We start from the raw sequence: 9,866 nt of genomic DNA, 5'->3' as shown, positions 1-9,866 counted from the left end.
GTAGGTACTTAATGAATGATTATTTCCTTTCTTCCTCAGTGAAGGAACACCTCCCCCAGACCTCAGTGATGCATCACTGTGTTCAGTCAAACTGACCCTTTGGAGAGAGGAGTTGGTCCCAAAGTCCTTGGTGAGGACAGGCACTTGTGCATAGACACTCTTGCTCAGGGGCATTTTCCCCAATAAGGCAAGAATATAAAGGAGGCAGAGCCTGTGACCCCCCTGTTCTGTGTCCTTCCCCTTGGGTACCACCTGCCCCTCTGGCTGGAGGGAGATTTACTCTCTTCTTGATGCATGTGAATGAATTTCATGTTCTTCATAAGAAGAACTGAAGAAACAGCATTACATCCATCACTCTCTTGTGCCTGCCTAGTACCCCTGGGAGGAAGCTAGGGAAGGAATGTAGACATTGATGAGAAGGACCAGCTTGGAGAATGAGCCAAGCTAATCTTTCTGAAATCCTGTTTTACATGTGGCATTCTTTGGGCTCCTTGAATCAATTTCAGTGACTCCCTATGGCCTAGCTCCAACCTTACCTCCTTTAAAAATTAGGGTTTAGGAATTAGGAATAGGTCCCCCTTTCCCCAACAACTTCAGCTGAAACTGATCACTCTTGCTCCTCTGAAGACCTGGGGCACCTACTGTCTCTCCCACTTACTTGGCACTTAGCATTGATGACTTTATTTCTCAGTTATCTGTTCATGTGCATCTCTTTTCTTTCCAATAATGCTGCAATAGTTAATTCTTGGAGGATTGGAATTTGCTCTACATTTTTGTATCCCCCAGGGTTCAGCAGAAAACCAGATATGTAACTGATGCTTACTAAACATTTATTGATTGGGTGACAGAAGAAGTGGTCTCCTGTCCACTCTTGGGCTCCAGGATCATTCATGTGAGTAAAGCAACAAACTGATGGGGGATCTCTCTATCAACCCCAGAGAACAAAGAGCCCCCTGTGGATGGGGCCATAGTACAAAGGGTCTTTGGCACACATACAAATGACCAATGGTCCTATTAATAACCTGGGAACTCTTGGCCAAGAGAGTTCTGGTGGCCTGAGGTACGAGACTGAGCTGGGGAGATGAACTTCAAGGTCTGATTTCCAAGAGGTTTGGCCGCCAGGTTACGCGCTGGTTTTCCAGGAGCTGCAAAAAGAGTCAGGGGCTGTTTTGAAGGAAATGCATATTGAAGCACCTAGGCCTAAGTGAAAGTCAAGGGGGCAGGACTCAAGCCTTGATATAATGTTAAGTCCTAGTCTGTGTAACTAGAATCAGGCTGCTCATTTAATCCATGATATGTTATTTGCACTGAGATTTTGTTAACTTATGAGCATGGATTTTGAACTGGAAGTGACCTCAGAGGTCATCTAGCTCAGGCCTTTCATTTTGCAGATAAGAAAACTGAGGCCTAGGGAGGTTAAGCAACTTGCCAATGGTCAGCCAGTCAAGGAGCATTTATGAAGTGGCTACTACATGCTAGGCGCTGTCTTAAGCACTGGAGATACAAACAAGGCCTTGACCTCATAGAGCTCACATTCCAGTGGTAGAGACAACATGTGAATAACCGATGTAAACAAGATAGATACAAACTCAATGGATGGCCATCTGAGAAAAATCTCCTGCAGAAGGTAAGACTTCAGATGAATCTTGAGGGAAGTCAGGGAAATAAAGAGGAGGCAACAAAGGAGCAGACCAGGGGTGGGGAACCTGTATCTCGAGGCCACATATGGCCTTCTTGGTTCTTGGGTGAGGCCTTTTGACTGAGTCCAAGTTTTATAGAACAAATCCTTTTATTAAGGGGATTTGTTCTGTGAAGTTTGGTTTCAGTCAAACGGCTGCACTTGAGGACCTAGAGGGCCACATGTGTCCTCAAGGCTGCAGGCTCCCCAGCCCAGGGGCAGACCATTCCAGACACAGGAAATGGACTATACAAAGGCATGGTAATAGGAAACAGAGTGTTATGTTAAGAGGAACTACAAAAACACCAGTGTACTTGGGTTGGAGAGTAGAGGAGAGTGAAAGAAGTGGGGGAAGGGGCCAGGATTTTATATCTGATCCTAGAAGCCATCGGATTCTGGGGCAACCTCCAATGGGGTCACAAAGAGTTGGACACAACTGAAATGACCAAACAACAACAACGACAGAAGCGGTGGGGAGTCATTAGAGCAGGCAGGTGGCAAGGCCAGAGCTACACATTAGAAAAATCTCCTTGACAGCTGAGTGGAGGGTAGCTTGGGGGAGGGAGAAACTTAAGGCCAGGAGATCAATGAGAAGGCTCCTATAGTAAGTAAGACTGGTGATGAGGGCTTGGGACTAAGGCACTGGCTTAGTTGTAAGTGGAGAGCAAGGTGGAGTATATAAGAGATCCTGGAGGCTGAAAAGACAAGATTTGGTAACTGAATGAACATGTGGGGTGAATGAGAGGGAGAAGAGGAGAATGTCACTGAGGTTGTGAGCCTGGGTCAGTGGGAGCATGGCAATGTCGTTGACAGTAATGGGGAGTTCAGAAAAAGGCAGGGTGTTTTTGGGAGGGGGATGATTATGAGGTCTACTTTGGACGTATTGAGTTTGAGATGTCCGTGGGAAGCATCTAGTTCAAAATGTCCAAGAGATAGTTGGTGACTTTTTTTTTTAAAAGAGCAATCGGGGTGAAGTGACTTGCCCAGGGTCACACAGCTAGTAAGTGTCAAGTGTCTGAGGCCAGATTTGAACTCAGGTCCTCCTGATTCCAAGATCAGAGCTGTATCCACTGCACCACCTGCCTGCCCCATAGTTGGTGATTCTTGATGAGATTAGGAGAACTATATGTGTGTGTGTGTGTGTGTTTGTGTGTATGTACATTTATACATATATGTGTATGTAATATATGTATATATTGCATAAATCTGCATAGAGATGAAAATTGAAACCAAGAGAGTTGATGAGATCACTGAGTGAGACTGTACAGAATGAAAAGAGAACCCAGGAGAAAACCTTGGCGGACACACATAGTTAGTAGGCATGACATGGATGGGGAACCAGCAGAGGAGACAGAGAAGGTTTTACTTGTAGTAAGATTCTGAGGAGGGATTTGAACTCAGAACCTCTGACTTCAGAGCCAGGGTTTTTTTCACTGTTCCATATACAAGCTCACATAGGTAGAAATGGCAGAAATAGGATTTGAAACTCAGGTCTCTTGACTCCAAATCCAGCAATGTTTACTGCACTAAGCTATCACTCTTGTTTATTTGGTTTAACAGAGTGTCTGGCACATAACAGGGACTTAATAAATGCTTGTTGACTTGACTTGACTTTATTTCCTGGCTAATGGCATGAAGGGGCTCCCAGATCTTGAAGGGTCCTTGGGTCCTTAGATTTCTTGATCTTTTTCTTGTATCCACTCTGCTCTTAACTCTAAATCCTTAGAAATCACTCATAGATTAAACAGCAAATGCCTTCTAGAAGGCCAGAATGGAGTGGGATTTGGGGATGTTTAGCCTGTGGATGACTTGGGCGGGGGGCATCATAAAAGCACTCTTCAAATATTTATCGATCATTTAGAAGAGGGATTAGTTTGTTCTGTTCGGCCGGAGAGGGAAGGACTAGGAGCAAACTAGGTTTTAGTTACACTGAGGTAGATGTAAACAAAAATATCCTCACCATCAGAGGTCTTCCTAAATAGAATGGGTTGTACTGGCAGGTGGTATGTCCCCTGTATATCTTGCAGGTACATTTTTTTTTCATGTTGTGAATGTGAACTCTCTGAGGTCAGGGACTGTGTTTTTTGCTTTTCCTTGGATTCCCAGTGCTTAGGACAATGCCTAAGTGATTAACAAATGCTTTTTGACTGACTGACAGACTAACTGATTATCTATAGTGGTCTTCAAGCAGAGGTTGGACCACTCGTCAAGAATTCTGTAGGGGGATTTCTTATTTGGGTATGAATTGTATTAGAAGACTCTGAAGGTTTGGTCCAACTCAGAGGTTCTATAGCTTGGGAAGAATATTGGACAGGGAGAAAAGAGATTGGGGTCCTAGTTTCAGCTTCATGACCTTGACCAGGTCAGTTCCTTTCTCTGGGTCTTACTTTCCTTTTCTGTAGAATGAGTGAGATGAGCTATATAAGCTATATACTGCACTAAAGAAGCCATATACGAGCTATATGAATAAGGTCTATTCTGGTTCCAGAATTATGGCCACATACATTTGTTTGCCTAGAAAAGCATCCAGGCATCTCCTCTGGCCCTTGATATGGCTATCAAGGGACAACAGTCATGGGAAGCCCTGGCTCACCAGAGAGGGTGAGTACCTTGCTGAGTGTCACACAGTAAGGTAATGACAATGAGGACTAGGAAGATGAGGCTCAAGGTCTGGTTCTCAGAAGGTCCGGTCCCCAGATTCTGTACCGTCCTAGATAGTAGAGTAGACTGGCGATGTTTTAGTTGGTCAGCTTTGAGGCACCACCCAAGGGAATACATTAGTCATTGACGTGGGGGAGCTGTGGATCTCTAAGCCAAAAATAGACGTGGGGCTCTGGGCCAGGGGTGGTGTGCAGTGATCTGACTGGAGCTGCTTCAGGGAGAGGGCAGCGGGGGGGAAGCTGATGCCCTTTTAGTTGTTCTCAACCCAAATACCCCAAGTAAAGAGTGGATGAGGTGGGTAGTAGAAATATAAGAGGAACTCCCACCAGGCTTAACCATCTGATCTTGTGGGAAGAGCACAAGATTTGTAGGCAGATGACATGGGTTCAAATCTTAACTTTCTCATGAAATGAGGGGCATGGATCAGATGATCTCTAAGGATACTCTCCTTAAGAGGTAGTTAGATGGCTCAGGGGATAGAATGCCAGGCCTGGAGTCAGGAAGACCTGAATTCAAATCCAGCCTCAGACACTTACTAGCTGTGTGAACATGGACAAGTCACTTAACCCTGTTTGCCTCAGTTTCCTCATTTGAAAAAATGAGCTGGAGAAGAAAATGGCAAACCCTTGCAGTATCTTTGCCAAGGAAACTCCCTGGACAGTCAATACTGCTATGGTGTATATGGTCTACAGGGTCACAAAGCCGGACACAACTGAATGATTGAACAAAGGATATTTTCAGCTTTAAATCCTAGGATCTCTGTGCTTCTTTCTACTGACTCCAGAATTTCCTAGACATCCTCCCCCAAGAATGACACTAGGCAGATCATCCCCAAAACACAAATTCTGTAATGGCAGAATAATTAATAATGATGATAATAATCATAATAAGTCTTATTTCTATAGTTCTTTAAGGTTTGCAAAGTGGTAGATGATGACATCAGATTAAGGGGAGTATTTGAAGGAGGCTAGCTTATGTGTGGCAGCTAGTAGCTGGATCAAATGATCTTGGGAGGACTTCTTCACTTGCATCTGGATAAGTCTTGGATTGTCTGGTAGGGAAGCCAAGGTGCTTGGGTCTGAGTAGGCAACTAGCTCCCTGGGGTGGGGGAGGAATTAGAGATCATTAAGAATGGAATCCAGTCTCCCAGGGGGCTTTTAAGCCAGCCTTGCTCCTCAACACAAACTCACCGTGAAAGTGTGTGTTTTATAAAGTCTGACTCAGAGACGAATAACAAAGAACTGGCATCAAAGACTAGACTGTCCAGGGGCTGCCCGTCTGGCATGAGCCCAGCACTGCCTCATCCAGGGCCAAGTTGGTGCTAAACATCTGCAGAGAATTCCTAATCTCCCCCCTTCCCCCACCCCAGCCCTGTGTAATAACAGAGTCTGGACTGGCTGCCTTGAAAACATCTGTCCTACACCCAGAAGTCCTCATCTGGCCTCTTTCCCTCTGTCACTGTGGTGCAGAGCTATACCCACTTTTCTTCCATCCCTTAATCTTATCCACTAGCCCTGAGGACCCAGGGAGGCTCCTTGATCACTTCCCAATTGATTCAAATTCTTTATCTGCAGCCTGCCTGCAGTGTTTCTTATCAACCCTCTAGGAAACCCACAAATTCTCCCATGACCACCCAGAGGCCTCATCTTGCAGAGGAATGAAGGATGTATATGTCCTTCATTCCTCTGCCCGAAGTGCTCTCCCCACACATTCCCAGCCGTTTCTGCTCACGCCTGCTAGTGACCCAGACATAGATTCCCCTTTCCCCAAGGACTGAGTTTGAGGCTCATTCTCAAGGGAGGTCATATGATGTAACAGATAGAACAATGAAGAGACCTGGGTTCTGGTCTTCACTGTGTCACTAACTAGCTGTGTGACCTTGTATCAGTCACTCTCCTTGTCTTAGCCTCAGTTTTCCCAGCTACAGAATGATGGGATTGGATTAGATCTCTAGAGTCCTTTCTCTTACAGCATTGACATTCTATAATTCTACGATCCTCATTCCCTCTCACCCCCTTCCCCAGGTCCCTTTGGTGAGCCTGGGATTTTGAGGGGGGCATGCGATTGGAGGAGAATATGGGGAGACAGAGATACATATGTTCCTCTCCTCTCTGTCTTCTTAGCTACTCTAGTCAGCAGGCAGCTGTGGCTGGCCCTAGTCCAGAGGCGCAGAGTGGGTTAAAGCGTGAGCCAGGCGGAGGTGGGGGGGGAGCAGCAGGGTGAGAAGTGTGAGTTCCTCCCAGTCTGTCTGACAGCTATAAAGGCAGGGAAACACAGCCGAGAGAGAGAGCCACTGGGGCTGAATGCCTTTCCCTGGAAACCCCCACTCTCTTGGACGCCCATTGAAGTGGGAGAGGGAGGGAGGGAGAGAAGGAGGAAGGAGGTGAGAGAGAGAGAGAGAGAGAGAGAGAGAGAGAGAGAGAGAGAGAGAGGACAATTCTTTTTGCTTCTGCTGCCTCTGTCAGTCCCTTCTTCCCCCCATATACACAAGCTCGCACCTGGTGTCTGGAACATCTCCTGCCTCTTCCCCCCCCTGCTAACCTGCTGACACTTTGCCTTTGGGCCAGGTATGGTTTATTTCTCTCTTCTCCCCTCTCTCTCCCTATTCCCCAAGGTCCCCATACCCCTACCAGCTTTCCCTCTTCTCATTGAGAAACACACATTTGGATTTCTCCTTAAGAAACTCACCCCCACCCCAACCTCTCTCAAAAAAAGTGCAGGAAACCTTCCCCCAGAAAGAGGACATAGGCAGAGGATTCTTAGCGTGGATCTTGGGGTGGGAGGTGAGATTGGGGGAGCACTGTCCTCCCAGCCCCCACTTTGGAGGTAGTGCAGAATCAGAAATTATAGTGTATGGATGTGTGTGTGTGTGTGTGTGTGTGTGTGTGTGTGTGTGTGTGTGTGTGTGTGTTTGAAGGCAGTTATATAACTCTAGGCATTAGGTTCAGGCCAAGAGGGGAATGGGGAGGGGGGGAGGATAAGGACCAAAATAACTCTCAGCCCTGGATGCTAAGTTGCCTCCCCTCCCCCACTGCCACCAGGATTCGGTGGGGCCCCGGGGTTTGTAGATTTGTGGCTTTCACTTTCATTTGAAACCTTTCTGGTCGGTTTTTTTGGACCCCAAAGAGGGATGGATCCAGAGCGAGCCATTCTTTGGCTGGAGGCCAGCGGCGTCTGGAAGCCTTAATGAAAACCAAGTGTAAGCCCCGTCTCCGGCACCTGTCTCCAGGACCGCCAGCCAGGAGCACTGGGCTCCAATTAGGCAATGAGTCCAGTGGCCTGGAGACCAGATTTTGGGGCAAGGAAGGATGGGGGTATGGGCAGATGCTGCCCTGGGTGGAGGAGGCTTACCAGATGTGGTGGGCAGTTTGGTGGGGAGTGGGGTGGGTCCCAAGAATTCAGAAACTTTCCTAGAGATGAGGTATCTTTGGGGAGCCTTCTCTGGAGTTGTGAAGTGGCTTGTGGGGTGCAATGAGGTTGACATTGGAAATCCTGAGGGTTTCTATTGTACAAGGCTATTAAAATTTAACTGGGAAGATGGGAAAGCAATTTGGTACAGTAGAAAGAGCATTGGATTTAAAGCCTGAGGACTTGGATTTGAGTCCTAGCTCTGCTACCTACTGCCAATGTGACCTTGGGCTAGTCACTGTGCCTCAGTGAGTTTCAGTTTCCTCATGTATAAAATGGGGAATTGGACTAGCTGACCTCTAGGGTGCCTTTCATCTTTAAACCCTATACTGTTCTGAGCTGGGTGGTTTGGACAGTGTCAGCTCTTGGGAAGAGAGAGATCCTCCCAGCCCTTTCCTCCCCTGGATTGCCTGAAAGTACCCTTCGTGGCTATTTGCTCAGAGATATAGCATTGGCCAGGGATAAAAAGCACTTCCACCTCCTCCTTCCCAAGAGGCTCAGTATTTCTCTGCTGCCATGAAATAGATTTCCCCCACCTGCTGGGGCCAGGGTGGGTAGCGGAGAACCTGGTTTGTGAAAAAGGAGGAGAGGAAATGGTGCCGGTTAGCTTTGCCTTGAGCTCTTTGTGTCTCGGGGTAGGCTTTTCTCTTACCCAGCAACTGGCCACTTTCAAGTTGAAATGAAACCTGGGAAAATGAGCCGGCTCCTTGTCTGGAAACCTCCTGTCCTACTGAGATGGGCGTAATGAAAGTCATTCACAGGCTGGGAACCAGCTCCTCAGGACGATTGAGGCTCAGTTCATCAGACTGTGTACAATCCAACCTTTAGATACTTGGCTTCCCCCCTCTGTGCCCCCTCCTCCCTCCCCCCCTCCTTTGCCTCATAATTGGTTCTTTGAGGAAGGGAGGGGAGGAGAGATGATTCCATATGATTGTGTTTCTCCTAAGTCATCAACTCTGTTTATAGTAGGTTGGTTTGGTAGGGAATGGGGACAGATAAACAAGCTTAGCCCTTTTAATTCAAATGTCTGGATGATTATTCAGATTGAGCCTCCAGACATCTTCTATCTTAGAGTAGGAAGTTTAGCCTCTGGACCCCTGGTAAGGATTTTGTGCTTTCTCTCCCCTGTGTGCATCCTTAGTCAGTGGACAACATAAGCAAATAGCATCTTACTTAGTGTCATGTTGCTTTTGTTCTCTCTAGGATGGATGCTGGATGGCACCATTCGGGTTGGGGCTTCTTGGCCTGGTCTCCATTGAAGGGTCTATTGGCTGTGGTGCTGGTGGCTGGGAACATCATGCTCATTATTGCTAAGGTGAGCAGAGAAGCTTCCTGTATCGCTTTCGGAAACCCTCAACCTGGGAAAGTCATCAGACAGGGAAGGTGCCTTTTGCAAGATGCAAAGCTCATACTCCTGACTCTAAGACATTGAGTCTATTCAGTTAAAAACAAAACAAACAAACAAACAAAACCTTTGGCTAATTATCCAGATATCCAATTGACCCACTGACTTTTTTTTTTTACTGATTTCACTAATTTTCACTAATAATTTCACTAATTTCATAATCAATGGGTTGATTGGTTTTGCTGGGGATTATGTGTTCCTCTGACATCTGGCTCTCTGGCAGTGAAATGGTAGTAGGGGCTGAGGGATGGTTCTAGGTACAGCCACAACCTGTATGGCCTGGTGGAAAAGGCACAGGATTTTAGCCTCAGAGGATCTGGGTTTGAACCCTGGCTATCCTGATCATTAGCCATGTGACTTGGGACCTTTTAGGCTTCATTTTCTCCATTGGAACATGAATGGGGCTAGACTGTATGATCAATGCCAACCAGCTTTAAATTGTCCAGGCCTGGCTCTACTAGACAGTCGAGTCCCCAGATCAGTCAACTGGGTGGAAAAATCAGTCAAATCCATTGTTAGACCAAACAATGGGTTGATTGGCTGAACTTTCCATTTTTTAAATGGTGGTGTTGGAACCAGTCGGGATATGTATGAAGAGAATTCATTCCTGGACAGAAACCCATCCAATAGAACGGAGATTCCATTCTATCTTGTGAGAAAGGGGTCGAGAATGATTAAATATACAGCACAAATGACTTGTAGCCTTGCTGTGGG

The 9,866-nt window shown here is 46.7% G+C and overlaps 1 protein-coding gene across 4 annotated transcripts in view; it reads left to right on the top strand.

Moving 5' to 3' along the window:
• The first annotated feature begins 6,642 nt into the window (after window positions 1–6,642).
• ADAMTSL2 (ADAMTS like 2) overlaps window positions 6,643–9,866 on the top strand; it is a 49,625-nt gene continuing 46,401 nt past the window's right edge. For 3 of the 4 annotated variants that reach the window (XM_027869541.1, XM_027869542.1, XM_027869540.1), the window contains exons 1-2: window positions 6,643–6,722; window positions 8,951–9,062. In XM_027869541.1, coding sequence (XP_027725342.1) covers window positions 6,643–6,722; window positions 8,951–9,062 — 192 coding nt within the window. Of the gene's footprint in view, window positions 6,723–6,823; window positions 6,907–8,950; window positions 9,063–9,866 lie in introns of all 4 variants that reach the window. The other variant, XM_027869543.1, reaches the window with a different exon arrangement.

This window comes from Vombatus ursinus, unplaced genomic scaffold (genome assembly GCF_900497805.2).
Source record: "Vombatus ursinus unplaced genomic scaffold, bare-nosed wombat genome assembly UNPS02014793.1, whole genome shotgun sequence".
Classification (NCBI taxonomy): Eukaryota; Metazoa; Chordata; class Mammalia; order Diprotodontia; family Vombatidae; genus Vombatus; species Vombatus ursinus.
Note: the sequence above shows the minus strand (reverse complement) of the source record. Positions and strands in the feature narration are given on the sequence as shown.